The sequence below is a fragment of the Mustela putorius genome, unplaced genomic scaffold (assembly GCF_011764305.1).
Source record: "Mustela putorius furo isolate JIRA1106 unplaced genomic scaffold, ASM1176430v1.1 tig00000275_pilon_pilon_pilon, whole genome shotgun sequence".
Classification (NCBI taxonomy): domain Eukaryota; kingdom Metazoa; phylum Chordata; class Mammalia; order Carnivora; family Mustelidae; genus Mustela; species Mustela putorius.
Window position 1 is genome coordinate 23,253,582 of NW_025421341.1, and position 23,652 is coordinate 23,277,233.

Sequence of the window (23,652 nt, forward strand, 5' to 3'; positions counted from 1 at the left end):
TCAGTCCCTGTCCCCCTGGGGCCCATTGTGACATCATCAATACAGTTGGAAACAGCGAGTCCCTCACAGCGCAGCTGAGCCTCAGGCTAGCCTCTAGTGGCCAATGTCTACATGGAGACCGCTGACCGGGGGGTGGGGTCCTAGATCCCAGAAAGCCGCAGACAGACTTCTTCACTTGAAGAATCCCACCCCTCCTTCTCTATCTGGACCCCTTTGTTTCCCTTCCCGGGGAGTGTGTTCGTTAGTCCATTTGTGAAGATTTACTCATTTATCCTCTGTTTCCTTCCCCCCAACCCTCTCCCCCACCAGAAGGTGAGCTCCGGGAGGGCTTGGCCCACATCTGCTTTTCATTGCTGGATCCCTAGTGCCTAGCACAGAGCCTGATACATAGCAAATGCTCCATAAATGCTTTTCGGGTGCAGGAGAGGCTTCACGGACTCCGGCCAGCAGATCCTTGAATCACTCGACAAGCAAGCTTTGTACATCCATTGTGCGTCTGGCTCTTGTCAACCTGAGCAAGTCCTTTTCTGCCCCAGGAGCCCCCAGCCCGGTGGTGGGATGCTGGAGCCACGCCCTTCGTGTAACACACCCGGAAGAGGGCTCTCTCCCAGCTCTGTGGAGATGCGGCTGCAGGCAGGATCGCGCTGTGTTCACGACAGGCTCTTAAGCCAGAGAAATGGGCTGTGGTCTGGGAGGATTTCCCCTGACCGATTCAGGGAGTCCTGCCTGCCCCGAGGCCTCTGCCTCTGCCTCCGCGGACAAGCTCGGCTGCTTGTTTGTGCTAACATTGCAGCGGGTGCTTCTATGGGAGCAATCCATAAAACACCATTTACAGCTATAACTAAACCACAAAATCAATCCCCAGTGTTCACTCCCATCAACAAACATGCTTGGAGGGCCTCCTGAGGGTTCCACAGGAGGGGCAGGGGAGTGAAATGAGGACTCAGGCCCAGGGGGCTTCTAATCTCCCTTGGGAGACACACCCCTTAGGGATGAGCCGATTAAGCACACATAATGAAAGTGTGTAAGCCAAGTAGTAAACGAACTGCGCTGCCCAGGAGAGTAGCCACTGGCCGATGTGGCTCCTGAGTCCGCGGAGGGTGACTGTCTGAATGGAGAGGTGCCACACATATAAAATAATATACACGTCAGGTTATGAAAAAAATATACATCTCAATTTTAAAACACTGATCACACGTTAAAATGTTAAAATTTTGGATACCTTGGCTTAACATACTATATTTTTTAAAAATTAATCTCACCCTGGGTTGCCTGGGTGGTGCCGTCGGTTAAGCATCTGACTCTTGGTTTCAACTCAGGTCCTGACCTCAGGGTCATGAGATCGACCCCCACCACGGGCTCTGTGCTCAGCCCAGAGTCTGCTTGTCCCTCTCCCTCGGCTGCTCTCACCTGCACGCACTTGCGCGCTCTCTCCAATTAATAAATAAAATATTAAAAAATAAAAATTAACCTCACCTGTTACAAATTTTACAAATGTGGCTGCTTGGGGTGCCTGAGCGGCTCAGATGGTTAAGCATCTGCCTTCAGCTTGGGTCATGATCTCCAGGTCTTGGGATCGAGCCCTGCATTGCATCAGGCTCTCTGCTCAGTGGGGAGCCTGCTTCTCCCTCTCCTTCTGCCTCTCCCCTGCTTGTGTTTTTTCTGTTTCTTTCTCAGATGAAGAAATAAAACCCTTAAAAATAAATAAAAAATAAGTAAAAATGTGGCTGCTAGAACATTTAAAGTGACATAGATGTGGCTGTTATTACACTTCTGTGAGATGGGTCCAGGAGTGGAGGGGACCCAAAGATGGACCAGTAGCCTGTGCTGAGCCACTGGGAAGAATTCTGAGGAAATGGAAATATTAGGAACAAGCAAGGGGTGGGAAGGGACAGGAAGACATTTGAGAGGTTTGATTATGAAGGGAAAGAGAGAGGATGACAGCTCGGGGAGGCAACAGAGTCCCAGGAACAATGCACACACCGCCCACCAGCTCTTCCTCCCCCACCTGTCATCTTCCCAACAGACGAACCTTGGGCGCTTCCAGTCACCAACTCCCCCCACCCCAATGCAATGACTCTAGAGTAAAGCTCCTTTCTCTCAATCCTGGACAATGGGGAGTTGGCCAGCCGTGGCCAGTGATCTGGGTTTGGATGGTAAGTGTCAGGTAAGTAAATTGCCCATCCAGGCCATCCACTGCAAAGCTAACTCCCATCAACCCTCCCTGACTCCCAGCCCTGGGCCCTGGGCAATGGGCAATGGTGGGGGAAGGGAGGGGAGATCAGGGACCCTGGGGCAGGTGGAGCTGGGGAGTTGGTCAGCATTTGAGGTGGGGAGTATTTCTCAGGGGACCAGAGTGGCCCAGGAGGGGGAAGTCAGCCCCCAAACCTGGCCAGACAAATCTTCCTCTTTAGACGTATTTCATGAAGGGAAATCAGACAGCCCGGATCTGATATTCTCGCCTCTGCCCTCCCACTCAGCCGCACAGAGAAGCCGTAAACACTCAAAGGCAAGGATTAACTCTGCATGTGGTGTCTGGGACATTGTGAACAACTCTCCGTGGCTGTGTGTGTGTCTGTGTTGGATCGATCTTTTTAACCCCAGCACCTAGGACGTGAAGCTTGTGTTACACAGCCAGTGTTCAGTAAATACTGATGGAGAAAGGAAGAAAGGAAGGAAGGGAGAGAAGGAGAAAGGGGGGAAGGAAGAAGGAAGGGTAAAGAAATGACAAATCTGTCAAAGCATAGAAGCAGCTACTTGGAATGGGCTATACTTGGTGTGTGCTGGATTTCCGAGCGTGGGTAGTAGGAGGGGTCTCTCACAGGCCAGATACCAGTGTCCAAGTCAGAGCAGAACTGATGGCCAGCGCACAGCATTCCTCCATCCTACCTCCCTGCCGCAGAGCCCCGCAGGGGCCACAGAGCCCTGGGCCCGCAGGTTTTGAGAAACAGTGTATATTCAGGCCATAGCCCTTCCTGGGCTAAAGCTCTGCCCCTGAACTTGTATCCTATTAAATAATTCTTTAAAGCCCCTTAAGGCCTCTGTAAAAGGAAAGATAATGTGAAGAATTCCAGAAGGGCTGGAAAAGCCTGGCTGGGGGTGGGGCGGGGATGAGGCTGAATTCCTTCCTAGACCAGCAAAGGAAGGGCACCCCAAGCTCCTCAGGAAACCTGCAGTTTTCCCTTACGGCCACTGGAGGGCACTTCGACCCTGAAATACCAGCTCTCGCCCACCTTTCACATCTTCAGAGAGAAACGTTTTTAAATTATCCCAGTGATGGTTCTCCTGTGTCGAATATCCAATACAGTGCTAACGCCTTAAAAACAAAACAAAACATCTCATTTAACAGCCACTACACTGTGAGTTAGCTTGGCTGTTTAGGAAAAATATTTGCTCGAGTAAATACCATTTGGGTGTAAGAACTTGAATCCAGGCTCCTATGTACCAACCATAATCAGTGAATGCAAGGGGTGTCTGGCTGGCTAAGTGGGTGGAGCATACGACTCTTGATCTCGAGATCTTGAGTTCAAGCCCCACCTTGGGCATTGAGATTACTTGGAAAAAACAATGAATGCCCATGGAACTGATGAGGGGGCTGGCTGAATATATTCTTAGAGACAAGTGTGTGCTGCCGATGTCATTACTCAGCAATTCACACAGATACGAAATTGAAAGATGCCTTACAATTTGTACATTTCACAGGGCCAGGCTTTTTTCCCCTGAAATGATGTTATAAGATAAATGACGTGTTTCACAGTTCATGGGTGTCTTAACTTGGAGGAAATGGTCATTGCAATGTAAGGCAGAAAATGATAATTTTCATTTAATACTGAAATAGCACTTGCAACCTACCCAGAACTGTTCTAAGCACTTTATGTACATAAAGTAACTCACTTAATTCTCACAGCTGCCCTCTGAGGCAGGCACTGTTATGATCCCGGTTTACAGATGAGGAAAGAAGAGGCCTCAGAGAGGTGGCACGGCTAAGAGGCAGAGCCAGGTTTAGGGACCCAGGCAGTCTGGTCCCAGAGTCTCTGGTCTGGAATTGGGGAAATCAGGCTGGAGCTAGCTTTGAGAGAGGAGGGGTAAGAGTTCTACGGGACGAGGTGCACTTTGGGGGAGAGGGTGTTCCGGGCACAGGGTAGGGCATTAACAAAGGCCCAGAGGTGGGAAAAGGAGGTGAGGACTCAGGCTAGCCTCCCAATGAGGCTACGGGGAGCCCCAAGGGCGGAGGACGTCACAGCCAGAGCTCCCTGGGGCCTCCTAGGGGTGGGAAGAAGAGAGGCACCACAGGGGTGCCGCCTTGGGGTGGGGGTGCTCTAGGGCAGGGAAGAGCTGAGGCCATCCCGCCCCCGCCCCTCTTCAGGGACCAGCGTTTGGGAAGTGCAGTGTGTGCTCAGGAAACGGTCGGCTTGGATTACAGGGAAGATTAAAGGAGCTAAATTGGGCCTGGGGCTGGGGGAGGTGTCAGAGAAGGGGACTGCAAAGGGCCAGCAGCTGGCCAGCCCGGAGAGGCTGCCAGAGGCTGCCGGGAGCTAAGGGTGGGGCCAGGGAGCCCACAGCAAGCAGGAAGCCCTTCTGACCCCAGCGAGGCCGGAATGTGGGGTCAGCAAGCAAGGGCATCCTCACTCAGAGGGAGCTGGGGGAGGGGGAAGGGCAGAGACCATGGGGGAGGTGGAGTCAGAGTGTGTGGTGGGGAGGGGGTTGGGAGGAATGGCCTGGAGAGGAAGGGAAGGGGGCAGAGACCAGAGAAGGGGAGGAAGCTGGGGGTAGAGACAGTCTGAGCCCCATCCTGAGAGGGTATCTGGCACTCCAAGCCTTGTCCTGGCTGGGAAGTGGAGGGGCATTGTGGTTGTATGGTGTTGAGGGAGAGCTGGTTGCACAAAACCGAGGAGCACCCTCCCACAGCCCCTGTGCCCCTTTCTGCTCCTCTCAACCCCCTCCCCCAGCCTGACTGGCAGCACCAGCTGTGGCCCCTCCCAGCTCCCAAGGCAAGTGGTCAGTGGTCTATTCTGGTGCCCAGGGTGGCTGGGGAGCCTAGGAAGGACAGAGGGAGATCCTGGCCTGGCTCTTCAAGGCTGGATGGGGAGGGGCATCAGGGAGGCTCTTTGGGACAGTTGGGGGGGGGTAGGGTTCTAACTGCTGTGGGCGCGGGGGGGGGGGGTACTCCAGTGCTCTGATTTCGATAAACAGTTATCTCTCAGGATTTCTAAATTTGGGAAGGGAGGGATTATATCTGAAACATCTCTGGGTGGCTCTGAGGCCTGAGAGCTATGACAGTGGGAATCCCCAGCAGCTGACCTTGGACCCCGGATCCAGCACAGCCCCCAGTCCCAGTCCTCGAGGAGGTCTCTCTAGGACTGCCTTGTGCATGATGCTGTCTGAGGCCGGTGCCCAGGCCAGCTGGGGGCAGTCTGGGGCCAGGGTATGCTCAGGGGATCCTCTCTGACTGGCAGGGGAGCCCCAGTGCCTGGCTGGCCTGCAGGTGGCACGGGGCAGAGTGGCCCCCATGGTCTTCTTGATTCCCTAGATGGGAAATCATCAATGCCTCACAGGTCCTATAGGATGGAGGCCAGACTCCCCCAAACCTGTCCCACTCAAAGCTCACTTGGCTTTCTGAGGACAGTGGGATTGGGGAGAAGAGCAGGGTAGAAGGCTGGAAGGACTTCCCCACTAGATAAGGGACTTTTCAGCGCAGATCCCTGGATAGGGCTGAGTTTAAAAAAAAAAAAGGAAGGACTAGAACTGAACCTGCCAAGTCAATCTGTGGCAAGTCTTTAGAGACACAGAGAAATGAGCTGCATTTCTAGGAGCCATCATAAGGTTCGAATCCAAACATTGTTTTTACTTGCTGTGCAACTTTAGAGAACTTCCCTAACCTCTCTGAGCCTAGTATCCACAACTGTAAAATGAGGATAAGAGTTATTTCCTAATACTGTGAGGATTAGAGATAGAGTGATTCTGTATGGCTGGTGTCCAGAATACCATGCCCCACATAACTACCGGTTATGGAGCACCTACTGTATACTGGGCATGGTATTCTGGACACCAGCCATATAGGATCACTGTATCTCTCTAATCCTCACGACACTGGGAAGTAACTCTTATCCTCATTTTACAGATGAGTAAACTGAGGCTCAGGAAGGCGAATAACTCACCCACGAGTCCTAGATCCGATTTGAATCCAGGCAGTGGTCCAACAGCTGCTTCCCAAATCCCTGCCCGCACTCCTTCCCCATCCCTCTGCAGGGTCAAATGGAATCTTGGCCATTGGCAGGCTATCGGGACAGATGGGAGAAGATAGAAAGTTGAAGGACTGGGGCTATTAAAAACACTGAGGGTCCGAGAAGGGTATCTTTTGGAACCCAAGACTCACTCTCATTGTGTACTTGGATGGTTTGAAGAATAAAGTATCCCATTCATCAGCTAGACCGGCTCTGAGTACTGAGGTGGGCTGTGATCTGGACTGGCAGAGAGGGCTCTGGGGTCTGAGTGGACCCCAAGATGACTGTGACTCAGCTGGCTGGAGGAAGAGGAGGATGATCCTGTAAGGCTATAGATAGCAACTGCGCATAGTGGCCATGTGAGGTCATTGCCAGCCAGCTTAGGCCCTGTTTAAAGCATGCCACAGCCCTGGAGTGATGTAGGAAACCTGGACAGGGCCCAGGACAGCACAGATATGACCAAACTGGAGGGCTGAAACCAAAAAAGCTTATGAGGAAAGATGAAAGGAATGGGGATGAATCAGGGAAAGAGGCTGAGTGATGGCACTAGGAACCTGACAGTCTTCCAGGGAAGCTGCCTTTCTCTCTCTGGGTCCAGTTCTAAGAAAGAAGGGGCTTGCATTTCAGCAGAGGGATGAGTTCGGCCTCAAGAGGCTATCTAGGGTGTGAATCCATGGGCTGGTGAAGGAGCCTGTGACTTCTCCCTGCATGGAAGTGAGAGCAGTGACCCGAACCCTATTTCAGGGGTTCCCAGCTTGCCCTGACAACCTCCACCCCGGTTCTCAGACCCCTTCCCCTCTTCCACCCAGATACACCCTAGTCTGGTCAAAGAGTGTTTCTCCTGTTCTGCATGGGGGTTTTGGCTAGGAGTGGGGGTGCACATCTGTGTGGGGAAAGGGGACTCCTCTGCCTTGGGTCTCTATCTCTTTGGGACATGGCTCAGGGCCAGATGCCATCTCGAGGAGTTCAGAAGGAGCCCCTACAAACTGCTGGGGATTGTGCAGGGTGGCTGGGGTGCCGAGGAGAGGGATATGGGGGGACAGCTGAGACCCTGAGAGCCAGTGCAGGGCAGGGAGTGGCACTGGTTTTCTTGGGCAGGACACGGTGACAAGGGGAGCCTGGGGAGAGGCAAAATGGGAGCCCCGAGCAGTTAGGAGGAGCAGGAGGGTGGGGAGAACCTATGTCTAAGGAGGTAGGCAATCCCATTTCTGCTGGCTGCTGTAGCTGCGTCTCATCATGGGACAGGGGCCATCCTGGAGCCGGGCCAGAGATTGGGGTCCCCCTCGATGGAGAGTCTGGGGTGAGTAGGGAGGCTCCCAGCAAGGCTGCCCAGGGAGGCACCAAAGCTTCAATTCCCAAGAAAAAGGCCTCTCTCACTCAGGTCAGAGCAAGGAGGAATGTCCAGGATATTTCACTAAGGAGAAACTGAGGCCCAGAGAATGGACACGTGCAGTCCCGCCACAAAGCTTAGCCAGAGCTGGCCCAGGCCTCTGGTCTCCCAACTCCCAACCAGCTGCCGCTCTTGGCACATCAGGATGCCTTCCCGGGGACTTCTAAGGCTACCGAAGCCCCTTCTTCTCCTTCCCTCCGCTTGGCTGGGGTCCCCATCCTCTACTTCTCCATCTCCTATTGATGCAAGTAACCCCCACCCCCAGGCATCCGGGCGGGGGTGGGGTGGGGTGCTAAGAGTCCACAAACACCTTCACCTCCACCATCTCAGCAGCCCCTCCCCTTGAAGCTCAGGGTTAACACCCCCCCCCCCCCCCCCCGCCCTGCACTCCCTGCTCCAGCCTTCAAGGCGTCCTATTTGGTAGAAGTTGAGGCCAGGGAGGAGGTGAGATTGGCCTCAGACTTCTCCTACTTTGGCAGAAAACCCTCAGCGTTCCATGTCTGTAAAAGGAGCGTGGGGCAGGCGGGGGGTTGGAGCCAGGCTCTGGGCCTCCCCGGGGAAGAAGCTGGGTCAGGGGCACGGGGGCTACAAAGTGGAGGTGGAGGAGGGCTATATGGGGATGGATTGGGGGCACCCGGTGAGGTTAGGGGCCCAGAATGGGGGTGGGGTCACACGGAGAGAGAGCCGGTGGCCTGAAGGTCTTCAACCAGTGAGAGGCAGAGGGTGGCAGACAAGGGGTGGATGGCTGGCCCAACCTGGGGAAGGGGGTGAGCAGTGTAGCATGAGAGAGAGAGAGTTTCAGGGAGAACCCGGACGCCACCGTCCTACGGGGAGGCCCCCCAGCTCAACCTCCCCCTGGTGATATCAGGAAGAAACAATTGCTTCTGGACATTCCTTCCCTTTTACAGTCACTCCAGGCTGCTCACCACCCTGTGGAGGTTACTCAGTCACTAGAGCTGAGAGGGGGTGGGGAGGGAGCAGAAGGGAAGGGGGCTGTTGGGAGGAGGGCTCTGGGAGCACTGAGGCATGGAGGCGCCAGAGAGCCAGCGCTCTGCTAGGGGCTGCTCACTGTTTGGGCTCCCTTGGCCCAGAGACTCAGGATGTCAGGAGCTGAGGGGACCTCAGAGGCCATGTTGCCTGACCCCTTTCACAGGGCATGACAGGACCAGAGAGGAAACAGGACTTGCCCGGGTCCCACAGATGATTTGTAGGTGAACCCCCAGGCCAAGCATCCATATCTAGCCTCGCCTTCCACAACGCCCCCGCGCTTGAGCCTCCTACCTCCCTACCAAGTGCTAAAGCGCAGGCAGGAACCATGGTTTGGGCTCACACCTGCCACACTGTCCCCAAGGCTCTCAGGTAATGGTTGCCTCCTGGCCCAGCCCAGCTCGGGATGGAAGCATGAGGTGCCCAGCTGGGAAACAGAAAGAGGAGGAGGATGGGCCCTGGGGAAATGAACAAAGGAGGTGGGGGTCAGTGTTTAGAGGGAGGGTGCCCTGTGGGGAGGCATCAGCACAGCCTCACACCGGGGATCCTGGGGTTGGATTGGGGTAGGTGAGGCGCTCCCAGACTGGGCAAAGTGGAACAGCTGCTCCTGTCCTCTCCTTTTTAATGTCTTTCAGTTTTTCCTCAGCCCAAATGCCCCATGCTGGCCAGGTCAGTGTCCCTACCCCAGCCATCCACCAATGCCAATCACCTGCCCCCCTATCTGTGCCATCTATGGGATCTGGGATGTCCTATGGGTAGCCAGGGCCCTTGTGTTCCAGGAAGCCCTCTGTGAAGTTCAGAGATCTGCCTAGCCATCCCTAAACCCTCCAGACACTGAGCTTAGGGGAAGCCAGGGGACAGCAAATGCAGAGATCTGGAGGCTGCGAAGAGCTTAGCAGGGTCCTCCAATAGAAAAGAGGGCCGTGTGGCTGAAGGAGGCTGAGCCCAAAATGAGTGAGCTGAGGTTGGTCAGGCGGGTCCCAGGCCAGTCCCAGGGAGCCTTGGAGGTCATGGAGAGTTTGGGTTTTGCTGGTTCATTAGTTCAGGGAAGGAAGAAAAAGTGAAAATGGGGAAACAAGCAAAGTGTCCCAAGAAGAAGAGTACTATTCCCAAATATTTGGCCTGTATAGGTGGGGTTCTTTTTGCTCTATTTCGCTCCCAAGTTAGAATAAGTGGCATAGCAAAGACACATCATCTGGCTTCAAATATAAGGAGATGATACATATATAAATTATATATATGTATATGAATATGCATCTGTGTGTGTGTGTGTGTGTGTGTGTGTGTGTATTTTTAATAGGCTCCATGCCCAACATTGGGCTTGAATTCGAGACCCCAAGATCAAGAGCTGCGTGCTCTACTGACTGAGCCAACCAGGCACCCTTAAGGAAATACTTTCTTTCTTTCTTTCTTTTTTTTAAGATTTTATTTATTTATTTGACAGAGAGGGATCACAAGTAGTCAGAGAGGCAGGCAGAGAGAGAGAGAGGAGGAAGCAGGCTCCCCGCTGAGCAGAAAACCCAATGCGGGGCTCGATCCCAGGACCCTCGGATCATGACCTGAGCTGAAGGCAGATGCTTAACGACTGAGCCACCCAGGTACCCCTGATTTGACAAGATGTCTTGATAACACTCAGTGTACAAGACATTGTACCACATACACAAGTTTGTAAACTGTCCCCTTTCTTCTGAAAAACCCTGAATGAAATGGTCTGTCTTAGTGGACTTTCCCATTTCCCAACATCAATTAGCTCAAGTAAGAGCATGACCTTAAAATAATGTGACTATTTTTAAAAAATAGCTTATCAAAATTAAAAATCCAAAAGTGTGTCCCCAGGATATTCATAGCAGCACTGTTTATCATAGCAAAAGAATGGAAACAGTATAAGTGTCCATCAGTTAAAAATCAGCTAAGTAAATTATGGCAAATCCATACAGTGAAATACAAATGACGATATTAAGAAGAGTGACTCAAAATCTCCCAACAAAGAAAAAAACAGAACCAGATGGTCACTGGTGAGATTGACCAAACATTTCAGAATTAACATCAATCCTTCTCAAACTCTACCAGAAATCTGAAGATGAGGGCATACTTTCTAACTCATTTTATGGGCCAGCATTCCCCTGATACCAAAGCCAGACAAAGACACACAAGAAAACAAATCTACAGACCTATTCCCTTATGAATATTGATGTAAAAAAAATCTCAGTAGAACACAAGCAAACCAAATTCAGCAGCATATTAAAAGGATTATACACCGGAGCACCTGGGTGGCTCAATGGGTTAAGCCTCTGCCTTCGGCTCAGGTCATGGTCCCAGGGTGCTGGGATCGAGCCCCGCATTGGGCTCTCTGCTCAGCCGGGAGCCTGCTTCCCTTCCACTCTCTCTGCCTACTTGTGATCTCTGTCTGTCAAATAAATAAAATCTTAAAAAAAAAAAAAAGGATTATACACCATGACCAAGTGGGATTTATTTCTGGAATGCAAGGATGCTCAACATAGGAAAACCAATCAGTTTAATATACCACATTTATAGAATGCAGGGAAAACCCCACATGATCAATTTCATTTACAATAACATCAAAACAATAAAATACTTGGGAATAAACATAACCCACAGGCCTAAGACTGGTTTATCGAAAACTATAAAACATTGCTGAGATAAATTAAAGAAGACACAAATAAATGGAAAGACATTCCATAGTCATTGATCATAAATAAGACTTACTGTTGTTAAGCTGTCAGTACTGCCCAAAGTGACCTAGAGTCAAAGCAATCGCTATCAAAACCCCACAACTGTTTTTTGAAGAAATGGGAAAATCCATTCTTCAAGGGAATCTCAAGGGACCCCGGATAGCCAAAACATATCAAAAAAGAGCAAAGTTGAAGGCTTCACACTTACTGATTTCAAAACTTCTTACAAAGCTACAGTAATCAAAGCAGTGTGGTACTGTCATAAGGACAGATATATAGGCCAATGGAACAGGCCACAGAGCCCAGAAAAAAATCCTTACACATATTACTAAATTGTTCTCAGCAAGGGTACCAAGACCAAATTCACTGAGGAAAGGACAGTCTTCAACAAATGGCGCTGAGAAACCCGGATATTCGCATGTAAAACAATGAAGTTGGACCCTTACCTTACACCACCTGCAGACATGAACTCAAAATAGATCAAGGACATGAAATCGTAAAACTCCTAGAAGAAAACATTAGAACTCATGACATTGAGTTTGGCAGTGATTCTTGCATATGACACCAAAGTTCAGGCAATAAAAGAAAAAATAGATAAATTGGACTCATCAAGATGAAAACGTGTTGTGAACCAAGCATACAATCAACAGAGTGAAAAGCATACAATCCCACTGAATGGGACCCCTTGACCTCTGTGCCAAGTACATTATCCACCCAGATACATTATTAATATTTTTAGTGTGTCCAATTCTAAGTAGTCCCCTGGGGAGGCAAAACTCTGACTCCAGGGGTGCTGCCCAGTTGAGAACGTGTTTTGGAGCACTCTACTTTCACCTGCTGTCCGAGGCTTGGAGTGTTGTTTTGCTGCCCTCCATGGTAGCAGATTCTCAGGGTTGGAACTGAAGTTTGGAAATGGCCCCAAGTGGTTCAGAGCCAAGTCTGGTAGATGTTCATTTTGACTAGAGAATAAGTGACATAATTTATTTATTTGTTTTCTGCTTCATTTCACCACGGGACTGAGGCATTGGACTGGTCCGAACGGCAATTTCCTTATGTGGTCTGGAGACGGTTCACAGAGAGGACTCCCAACAATGTTCTGTCCTCCCTAGTATTGTGGAAATGGGTGCACCCTCTCCTACAAGAGATTGGTCAGGAATGCTTTGGCTACAAGTGAGAGAAGCCAGCACCAAGTGCCTTAAGTGGGGGGGTGGGGGAGGAAAAGTTTATTGGCCCCAAAGTCAGGAAGGACATGGGGTGAGGGGAGCTCGCAAAATCAAGGGTAGGGCTGCAGAACGAGGTCCCCCCCACCCCAGTAGCTGGAATTGAGGATCTCCTGCCCTGCATTCTCTCCAGGTGTCTCTGCTTCTCCTTGTATGTTGACTTCCCTTTCCTCCTAGCTCAGGAATTCCCCCACGGGGAAAGAAACATAGTTGCCGCAGGCTCTAGCTGTTTCATCTATAAATTCCAGGGAAGGTCTCTGATTGGCCTTTCTCAGGTCCAGGTCACCCCTGAGCCAATCCCTGCAGCCAGAGGGATACAGTTGTTAAGACTGGCTGGGAACTGGGTCATCTGTCCACCCATTGTGTGTATTCTGTGTGTGTAGCCTTTGTAACCAAAATAAGGGAGCGGGAAAGAAAGCTTGCAGGCTACTTGGGACTACAACAAGGATGCTTGTTGCCTGGAATATGCTAAGGATCCACATGGTCTCTCAAATTCTCCAGGAGCCTACTATCTAGTTTGGGAGACGAGACACAAAAATAACCAGAACACAACAGCTTGCACTGACTTGAAGCCTGGATAAGAAAATCTGGAACCCCCCACCCACCTCATAGGCCTGCTGCTGCCCCTCGGAACAATTTGTTACTTAAACTGTAACCCCTGGAGGATTTTACTAGTGGTATCTAAATGTTACCAAGCACATTTAGATATGGCCTTAAGAAATACATATACTGACAACAGGTCTTTGGGGAGAAGGACGATATACGACCGTGAAGCTGGGCAGCTGGGGATGCCTGGCTCGCTCAGGGTGGAAGGCTGCCCCTTCCCAGAAGCTGGACAGCCGGGGATACCTGGCTGGCTCAGGGCGGAAGGCCACCCCTTCACAGAAGCCGGGCAGCCGGGAATGCCCAGCCCCCCCAGGGCGGAAGGCCGCCGGCTTCAGGGAAGTGGAGCACCCGGGAATGCCCGGTCAGCTCAGGGTGGAAAACCGCCTGCTTCCCTTATCCGTTATCGAGCCTTTCTCATCCCCGAATTGCCCGTTGTTAGTTAGATGAGTCCTTTGAATGTGCTTGTTTAACTATAAACCTTACCCCCCTCCTTGCTTGTCTGCAAGACGGGATTAACGTTTGACCTTCATCGATCCTTCTATTGGCTATTGCTTTCTATCTAATAAAAGTGAGTGTGGAGTTGCTCGTGGCAGCAGTCCTTTTCGACTGTTGTCCCCTGCTCCCAGTCTTTTGCAGCTGACTTGTTTGTGCCTAATTCTTCTCTCGTCGCCGACTGGAAGCGGCATAGGCCTGTCTCTTGGATAAAACTTAGATACTTAGTGTGGAAAGGCTTTGAGAAGACACAGCAGTAACAAAGCCCTTTATAGTTCACCTGGCATATTCACATCCATTCCAGGGAGCCAAGCACAGCTCTGGAGTCGGACTGCCTCAGCTTCCTGAGCTGCAAAATGGGAAAGATTACTAGCTTCTGCCTCATAGGGTTGTTGGGGATTGGGGGTGTTCACACTGTGTGGCACACAGTGGGGGCTCAGTGTAAGGGGTTATTTGTGTCTTGTTATATTTTGGGGGGCAGCAGGGAGAGAGAATCTTAAGCAGGCTCCACACCCAGCATGGAGCCCGACACGGGGCTTGATCTCACAGCCCTGGGATCACAATCTGAGCCCAAGTCAAGAGTCAGAGGCTTAATGGACTAAGCTACCCAGGTGCCTCTTCGCATTGTTATTCAAGCCTCTTCAGAGCCTGTAGGGTAGGTATGGCAAGGCTGACCACTTCCACTTGCTAGGGGAGGACACGGAAAAGTGAAGGTCTTGTCTGCTAGTAACTGGGCCTCTTGGTGACGGCAGAGCTGGGGTAGGACCTGCGCTGTATTCCAGAAGCTGGCATTCCAGAAGGGTCAGGTCTAAGGGAGGCCTGCAGTGTGCCAGGTAAAGGTGTAGGGAGACAGCCAGTGTTCATGGAGAAGTGGGGATGTCCTCAGGGGTCAGCCAATACCTTGTGCTGAGGAGGAGGAAGGCTATGAAGGTGGGACTCCATTCTGGCGGGGGGCTTGGGGCATTGGGGGGGTGGGAGGTGATAGGGGCTTAGCTCCCCGAACCTGCCTGGGCCATCTGAAACCCACGCCTCCCCAGGTACCCGGCCCCCCACCCCCCAGAGCGCCTCTCCCGTGTGCCTGTTTCCCAGACTGATGCCTTCTTCTCTATAAATACCAGCTCTGGTATGCCGGGCTGGCAGCTGTTGCTGCCAGAGAGATGGCTAGGCTGACACATTGCTCCTGACAAAATACAAACCCCTGGTGTGTGTGGGTGTGGGTGATGGGAGTAGGGGGGTGAATCAGAGAAGCGTGGGGGTGGGCACAAGGGGGCAGAAGCCGGGTAAAGTTGGCGTGTGGGGGTGACTGTGCATAGTAACTGGAAACTGAGAGGCTCCCGGGCTCTTTCTGGAAATCACCCTGTTGTTTATAAACTTGAGGCTTTGCCCTACCCTGAAGAGGGGGAGGAAAAGAGCTTACACTAGCCCAGAGGGAAACTGAGGCTCAGGGTTAGAATCTTGGTGCCAGTGGACATACCTGAGGAGGCGCCTCTGGCCAGGACTGCTCTATGACCTCTCACGCCCCTCCGGGCTACTCCTCCACCCTCCCTGCTTGCTTAGAGACTCTCTTGCTCCATGCCTGGCTGGTGGGTGCCTGTCTTTCCTGAGTCCTCCCAAACCTCTGTCACTTCTAGAGAATCCTTAGGGAGGAAAAAAAGTACTTTGGAGGCTTTCTGGGGACTAGGCCTTGTTCCTCCAGGAAATTTCACAAAGTGTCCCCTCCAAACGAAAGGGACACTGTCAAACCAAGGGGAAACCTCTGTTCCATTCTCTCCCCTGACTATCCCCCAGGGCGAGGCAGGCACCCAAGGGCAGAAAGAGGCTGCCTAGGGCTTCCAGACAGGCTTGCTTCCTCGGTGAAAGGGTTGGCAAGCCTGCCCATCTTCTGCCCTCCTAGGCCCTCCAGCCCGTCCCACACCTCTTGCGGGCCCCTTCCCACCCGCAAAGGGGCGCAGGCCTCTTGCGGGGGAGCTGGCCTCCCCGCCCCCACGCCAGCGGCCGCCCTTCCTGGCAGGACAGCGGGATCCTGCAGCTGTCAGGGGAGGGGCGGCGGGGGCTGATGTCAGGAGGGATACAAATAGTGCAGACGGCTAAGGGGCCCTGTCTCCCCTCGACGCATCCACTCTCCAGTCGGCCGCCTCCCGCAGCCGCTTCCTCCGTGCCGCCCAGCCTCGCCCGCGCGCCGCCACCATGAGCCAGGCCTACTCGTCCAGCCAGCGCGTGTCCTCCTACCGCCGCACCTTCGGCGGGGCCGGGGGCTTCCCGCTCGTCTCCCCGCTGGGCTCACCGGTGTTCCCGCGCGCGGGCTTCGGCACCAAGGGCTCCTCGAGCTCGATGATGTCCCGCGTGTACCAGGTGTCGCGCACGTCGGGCGGGGCAGGGGGTCTGGGGGCGCTGCGAGCCAGCCGGCTGGGGTCGGCCCGCGCGCCCTCCTCCTACGGCGCGGGCGAGCTGCTGGACTTCTCGCTGGCCGACGCCGTGAACCAGGAGTTCCTGACCACGCGCACCAACGAGAAGGTAGAGCTGCAGGAGCTCAATGACCGCTTCGCCAACTACATCGAGAAAGTGCGCTTCCTGGAGCAGCAGAACGCAGCGCTCGCCGCCGAGGTGAACCGACTCAAGGGGCGCGAGCCCACCCGGGTTGCCGAGATCTACGAGGAGGAGCTGCGCGAGCTGCGGCGCCAGGTGGAGGTGCTCACCAACCAGCGCGCCCGCGTGGACGTAGAGCGTGACAACCTGTTGGACGACCTGCAGCGGCTCAAGGCCAAGTGAGGACCTGGCGCTCCCGGAACCCCCTTTCCTCGGGCTGGGAGCGGGATGAGGCCTGGGGGCTGGGGGGCAGCTGTCAGCACCTGTCTCCCCCCCCACCACCCCATCCTGCGCACTGGGGACCCTCTCCCACCCCCCTGCGGGGAGAGAGTCATCTACTGGTGTTCCCCCGAGGAGAGATGGACTCCGGGGTCTCTCCTTCGTGTTCTTACTCTGCAAAGCAGTTTTCTTAGGGACATCATAGGGTGCAAATGGAAAACCTGAGGCCTGTGGACAGCCCCTTAAAAGCGTCTTAAGATGTCAGGGTGGTGTCCATGGGGGACTGGCAGATGAGCAGAGGGAGGGGGCCCGGGTACAGTCAGAGGGAGAGGGGGTTTGATAGGAGACAAGGATAATCTGGGGCAAGCTGGGAAGGGCAAAGGGTGGGGAATCTAAGTGGTAGCTCTCAGCTCATCTGTGATCTGACTACCCCACACCCCGGGGTGGGGGGAGGTGGATAGAGAGCAGATCTCAGTCCCTAGGCTGGGCTGAGGCTGTGCCATTTCACTAAGGGAACGGATAAGCTGGAGGAAAGGGGAGGGAGCAAGCCGCAGGCTCCTGAAAGCTTCCAGAGCCTGATAGCGGGCTCCACCAGGCTTCCAATAGGAAAAGGCAACAAGAATAGAGCAAGTACTCCTGGGTCCTGCTTCTGACAGCAGGAGTGAGCAGAATCAATGTCCTACCACCCTGGTCGCAAACAATAATTGAGCACCTATGTTGGCCAGACTGGGACTGAGAACCAGGAACGTGGAGGTGGATAGAATAGACAGAGTCGCTAATCCCAGGGAGGTCACAGTCTGGTTGGGGACATAGACTTCCGGGGTGTGACTCTGGGGAAGAAATTGGGCCACTTCCTGTCCCCTCCCGGGGTGGGCAGGGCCTCTCGTGTCTACCCTGGAGCTAGGCCTCCTCTGGGTGGCCTGAGCCCCACTCCCTGGGCAGCCCCCACCAGGCCTATCCCCACGGCTGGTTTTATCCTCACCAACCGTCTCTTTTCTGTCTGTCTGTCTGTTCTGGCCAGGCTGCAAGAAGAGATTCAGTTGAGAGAAGAAGCAGAGAACAATTTGGCTGCCTTCAGAGCGGTGAGCCCTCTTTGGTCCCCCAGCAGCTTTACCCCCTCTGACCCCAGGGGCCCCTGGTCTCCCTCTGCCCTGCCTGGGCTCTTAGTGACCCTCTCCCTCTCGCTTGACCACTCCCAGGACGTGGATGCGGCTACTCTCGCTCGGATTGACCTAGAGCGCAGGATTGAATCTCTCAATGAGGAAATCGTGTTCCTCAAGAAAGTGCATGAAGAGGTATGCCTTCAGCCCTCCTCCTCAAGGTCCTTAGACTCTAGTAGGAGTAGCTGGAAAGGAGGAGGGGCAGTGCAAGGCTGGGGAATAGGGGAGGGGGTGTGAGGGTGCCGTGTGGGTAGGGCCTGGCAGAGCCCTGAAGCCCAGCTATGCCCTACAGGAGATCCGAGAGCTACAGGCCCAGCTTCAGGAACAGCAGGTCCAGGTGGAGATGGACATGTCCAAGCCAGACCTCACCGCTGCGCTCAGGGACATCCGGGCTCAGTATGAGACCATCGCGGCCAAGAACATCTCAGAAGCTGAGGAATGGTACAAGTCAAAGGTGGGTAACCTGGCTCGAGGGCTCTGGCCCCTCCGTTCCCCTTTGTCTTTATCTGGAGGTGCTTCCTGTGGCTCTCTCCGTGGGGAGGAGAGTGAGCCAGGGCCTCCAGGCTCCCTTACCATCCCTGCCCTGCGTCCTGCAGCCTCCTCATCTCCGTCCCACTCCCTGCCCGCAGGTGTCCGACCTGACCCAGGCAGCCAACAAGAACAATGACGCACTGCGCCAGGCCAAGCAGGAGATGATGGAGTATCGACACCAGATCCAGTCCTACACCTGCGAGATTGACGCTCTCAAGGGCACCGTGAGTGCCTGCCCACCTCGCCCCACCCAGTCCTTCCAGCCTGCCGCTCCCACTCGCAATCTGAGACTCTCTCTCTGGGCCTCTATCTCCTCAAACCTCCCACAGGGGTGAAAACAGACAGGTGGCTTCTCAGTTGAACTCTCAGGAGTCGGGGGGCTTCTAGGTGAGGGTGGAGAGGAAGGACACGGATGCTTCCTTTTATGACTTCTATTCTCTGGGTCTCCCCAGAAGACTTCACTTGAGTTTAGGATTCCCTAGCTCAGAAGAGCGTGCCAACTCCCGGACCTGACCATGTGGGGTTGCACCCCAGCTCCAAGGCTGTGTCTGTCCCCGTCCTGAGCCCCTACCCTGGTGCCCACCCCTCCATGACTCTCCTTACCTGGGTGTCCCTCTCCTGCAGAACGATTCGCTGATGAGGCAGATGCGAGAGATGGAAGACCGCTTTGCCAGCGAGGCCAGCGGCTACCAGGACAACATCGCGCGTCTGGAGGAAGAGATCCGGCACCTCAAGGATGAGATGGCCCGTCATCTGCGAGAGTACCAGGACCTGCTCAATGTCAAGATGGCCCTGGATGTGGAGATTGCCACCTACCGGAAGCTGCTGGAGGGCGAGGAAAGCCGGTGAGGGGCTGGCGCTGGGATTCTGGGGAGTGCCGAGGGGTGCATTCCTGCACCCCCACCCCATGGGGTTGGGGAGAGGCTCAGGATCACCAGCGAGATCTGGAAACAATTTTATACAGGAGGCCACCACACCACTAATTGCAGAGAATTAACCAAGGCCACCTGGGTAAAAAGTGACTTAATTAATAGCTTTTATAAAAAGAGAAATAGAAGTATTCCCTCATCCACCTTCAGAATTAAGAGCCAGAAGCATAAAACCATGTTCAGCAACCAGTAATAAAATATTACTGCCAGTCAAGGGAGAGATGAGAGCAGAGTGGGGAATGATGAGCAAGGAGGGGGGGGGCTGAGAGACAAAGAGAGAGCCTGAGACACAGGTTAAGAAGGAGAGGGCAGACTTGTGCCAGAGGGCGCATGCGTGCGTGCACACACACACACACACACACACACACACACACACACACGCTTTTAGGAAAAGATAGCATGACATGCTCAGAGCAACTTACTTCTAGACACCAAAAATGACATATGACTAAAAGGCAACGCGAGGCAACTTTTCTGGGGCGTTGGAAATGTTCTGTATCTCAATTTAGACTAGTAGTTCCGTTGATGTAGACGCTGATCAAAACTCATTGCAGAGGCACCTGGGTGGCTCAGTGATTAAAGCCTCTGGCTTCGGCTCAGGTCATGATCCCAGGGTCCTGGGATGGAGCCTCACTTCGGGCTCTCTGCTCAGCAGGGAGCCTGCCTCCTCCTCCTCTCTCTCTCTCTGCCTGCCTCTCTGCCTTCTTGTGATCTGTCTGTCAAAAAAATAAAAATCTTTAAAAAACAAAAAAAGAACTCATTGCAAAATTGCAGACTAAGATCTGTGTATTTCACTGTAGGTAAACCTAATCAGTTTAACACAGGTCAATTACTCAAAAAAATGACGCTTATGGATACTCATAAAAACGATGATGTCTAAAGTTTAAAACAATCAGCAGACATGCTTAAATACAGACTTGCACACAGAGAGAGATCAGAGTTCATAGAATTACATCTACACGTAATGACCTTTCAAAGCAGCTGGAGATGTGTTGCATTTCCCCCCCACTAGGCATAAACGGGGATGGCATTTACCCTGGAACTCGCCCTTCTGTGGGTGGGCCAGCAGTTCCCAGCCTGGTGGGCATGCACAATGGCTGTGGCCTACAACTGCTATCCGTATACCCTGAATTACCTGAGGAAGGAGATCCTGCTGACCTAGAGAGGGCAGGGGTGTTGGGAGTATGGATGTCAGGCCAGCAGTTCAGAGATGGAAAGGGACAGTCCTGGGAGAGCTGGAGTTGCCCTTTGACCCCATGCTCTTAGCCACGTGAAAGGTCAGTGGGACAGGGACAGTTGACAGTGGCCTTTGTTGAGGACCAGGGCAAGCTTTGATGCGTGGTCACAGGGAGATATAGAGAGCCCTAACCCTTTGGCGGCTTGATCTCTCCCCTTTCAGGATCAACCTCCCCATCCAGACCTTCTCGGCTCTCAACTTCCGAGGTGAGTGCATGTTGGCAGGTGGACACTGGAATGGCAGGGGGCAGGAGTCCAGCCTGGGCACTGCCCAAGGCCAGCCTGGGAGGGGGAATGGAACCAGGGTGATGGAGCTGGGGTCTGGGACAGAGAAAGGGAGCAACTGCAGGTGGTTGGAGAAGTTTAGGTAGAGGCACCTTCTAACAGAGCCTTTTAAATATTCCATGGTATTATACTGTATTGAGCATGTCCCCAGCACCTTCTGGGAGTCTCGGACATCGGCAAACAGCTTCGATTCCCAATATACCCAAACTCTGAAGGTACCAGGGCAGGCCTCGGGGGTCTGGCAGCAGAAGCATCTAGAACCATACACCCTGGATTACAAGGCGCCCCCCCACCAGCCATTGTCTGTTTGGCAAATTGCCAAGCACCCCCCTGCACCCCACCCCACCCCACCTCCCACCAGCTGCTTGCTGAACACCTCCAGTTTGCTGGAGCAAGATGTTGGACACAGGCTTTAAAAGAAAAAAAAAAGAAGCCAAACCTTAGCAAAGCCAGACAATTAAAAGAAGGAGCTCCAGGGGCATTCTGCCATTCTGACATTAGTAATATGCAGATTGAGTGGCTTTCCAATCCTAGAGAACAGAAAAACACACTATAATGAAACATTAGGAAAGCAAATCGGACTCCTTGGCTTGGCAGTGTCGCCTTTCCTAGATCAAACCTTTTTTGTCTTCAGTGTTTGTTCCCGTCGGGAAAATTACATGCTGTGCCCCACCAAGTTATGACATTCGTCACAGGCTAGCGGCTCGCTAAGGAAATTCATGAACACCAAACTCATAATACCCAGGACCTAAATTTGACCCGCCCTAGAAAACTCAGAACCTCTTTTTTTTTTTTTCCAGTAGTTTATGCAGACACCCAAGTGTGAGCCTTGCAATTGAAACTGCTTAATGCTTTTTCAAATCAGTGGCTCTGTGGCCAAGATAGCACATCGTGGCTGGTGTTTCGCGGCAAAGAAACTGAGGCATAGAGAGGCAAGGGACTGGCCGCCAGCACAATGAATCCATAACCGACTCCTGTCTGTCTCTCTTTCATTAAGACACAGTTTACTCATCTGGTCTCTCTCTCTCTTTAAGATCTATTTATTTATGAGAGAGAGAGGGCAGGGGGCAGAGGGAGAGAGTCTTAAGCAGACTCTGCGTCAAGCATGGAGCCTGATGTGGGGCTGGATCTCAAAACCCTGAGATCACAACCTAGGCAAATCTAAGAGTCCGAAGCTTAACCAACTGCACCCCCCTCCAAGGCACCCCTCATCTGGACTCTTAAAGAGGGGCTGGGTACCATGAGGCCCTTCAAAAGAGTATCTTGGGACTGGGTTTGGGGTTCTGTCAGGATACAAGTTCACACAAGGCTGTGCTGGAGCCCAGCGGTGGAGGACGAGTGAGGGCTTGTGTGAGGAGTGGGAATGTTGGATGGCCTGGGGCCTCAGGGGTCCTCCACTCTCCTGAATCAGCGTCTCTTGGCTCCTGAGCCTGTCTCAGCGTGGGACTGGCCCCGGAATCTGTAGAGCTCAAGGACAGGCTATAAAGTCTTGCTGAAAAAGTCATAGACCCATCTTGAGGGGGTAGGAGTGTTTGGGGCTCCACCCCATGGGACGAGAGAGGGACTCCCAGTCCCTGGAGTGGCCCAGGCCTGGACTTGGTCAGGCTGAGTGTGTGGATGGGTCTGTTACAGAAACAAGCCCGGAGCAAAGGGGTTCTGAGGTCCACACCAAGAAGACGGTGATGATCAAGACCATCGAGACCCGGGATGGGGAGGTGAGCCATCTGCCTGCTTCCCTTAGCCTGGTGGGGGCTCTGGGGTATGTCTGTGAGGTGGTCAGCCAGGTGCCTTCCACCAGCTGTGCTGGTTCAAGGCCCTGCCTGGAGGGAAAGGGGGTCCTGCTACATAGGAGTCGGGGGAGGACCCAGGGCTGGGGCCCCATTCTCCTGTTGGCGCTGGTTTGGACTGGGCTTCTCTCCCTCCCCAGGTTGTCAGCGAGGCCACACAGCAACAACACGAAGTGCTTTAAAGCCAGAGACCCTTCTGCCCCCCGAGACCATCCTGGCCCCTGTCCTCACTGCCTCCTAAAGCCAGCCTCCTTCCATCCCAGGGCACCACACCCAGCCACAATGCTCCCCTCACAGCCTCTGACACTGGCTCCCCCACCACCACACATGGTCCCCCCCCAGGGGACATGGCCCCCCCTGCCCAGGCACAGGCAGCCCCAGCCGTGTGAGTCCTGGATGTTGGAAATGTGTGAGCCTGGCTCCTAGCTGCCTTCCGCGCATACTGGACAGGACCAACGTGGAACCAGAGCAGACCGGTCCCCTCCCACTTCTGGGACGTCAGGCCCTAGCCTCTACCTTTGGAGAGGGCCCCAGAGCAGGGCGTTGGGACCTCACAGGACCAAGGATGGAGCCTGGAGACCTCCCCACTCCCTACTCCCTAGCCTGGGGCAGAGAGAAAGGGCAGCCTCCCCAGCAAGCCTGGCAGGTGACTGGAGGACTAGCCCCTGTGGGAATGGGGGCTTGACACGGACCCCGTGGCCCCTTCCTTTCCCAGGGTGGGCTTAGAAAGCAGGGGCTGCAAGAGGGAACCCCCGAAGGTGCCATTTGTGGGAGCAGGAGATTCAGAAGGAGAGAAGGTGGGCGAGATGCTGGAGAGGAGAAGTGAGGAGAGAGGCAGAGAGTGGTCTCAGGCAGGGCAAGGGGTGCCCCCCTCTGTGCCCACCCCTCCCCTGCAGCAGGGGCCTCTGGACAGAAACAATAAAAAGAGAAGTACTAGCCTAGCACGTCCCTGGCTGTTTGACTGCCTGGTCGCCTCTGGGGGCCCCCAGGGCCCTGCTGCCCCACCCCTTGGGATGGATGCTGCCTTCCTGCCGCCTCAGGCCTGTCACCCCTGCTGTTCCCAGAAACTCCCAGCCTTGCTGTGTGTGTATGTGGCCTAGGATTGGAGGGTAGTTGGGCAGGGGGCTTTCGTTAGGGAGCCTTGAATACCTCCTGTTAGGCCCCAATTTCTGGAATGCCCCCTTGGGCCCCGTTTGGGCCTTCAGATCATCAGGCTCCAGGGACACCACCTGCTGTTCTTTCTGAAGGGCATCGCCTGGCTCCGAAATAGGGCTCTCCTATTCCCCAAAACAGCTCACAGCCCCTTC

General features: G+C 53.7%; 1 protein-coding gene across 1 annotated transcript; it reads left to right on the top strand.

Moving 5' to 3' along the window:
• The first annotated feature begins 15,691 nt into the window (after nt 1-15,691).
• On the top strand, nt 15,692-23,286 carry DES (desmin). Its single transcript, XM_004762851.3, has 9 exons — nt 15,692-16,377; nt 17,439-17,499; nt 17,617-17,712; nt 17,870-18,031; nt 18,207-18,332; nt 18,733-18,953; nt 20,437-20,480; nt 22,191-22,273; nt 22,486-23,286. Exons 1-9 carry the CDS (start codon nt 15,800-15,802, stop codon nt 22,525-22,527), a joined length of 1,413 nt encoding a protein of 470 aa, XP_004762908.1. The 5' UTR covers nt 15,692-15,799; the 3' UTR covers nt 22,528-23,286.
• The last annotated feature ends 366 nt before the right edge of the window (nt 23,287-23,652 follow it).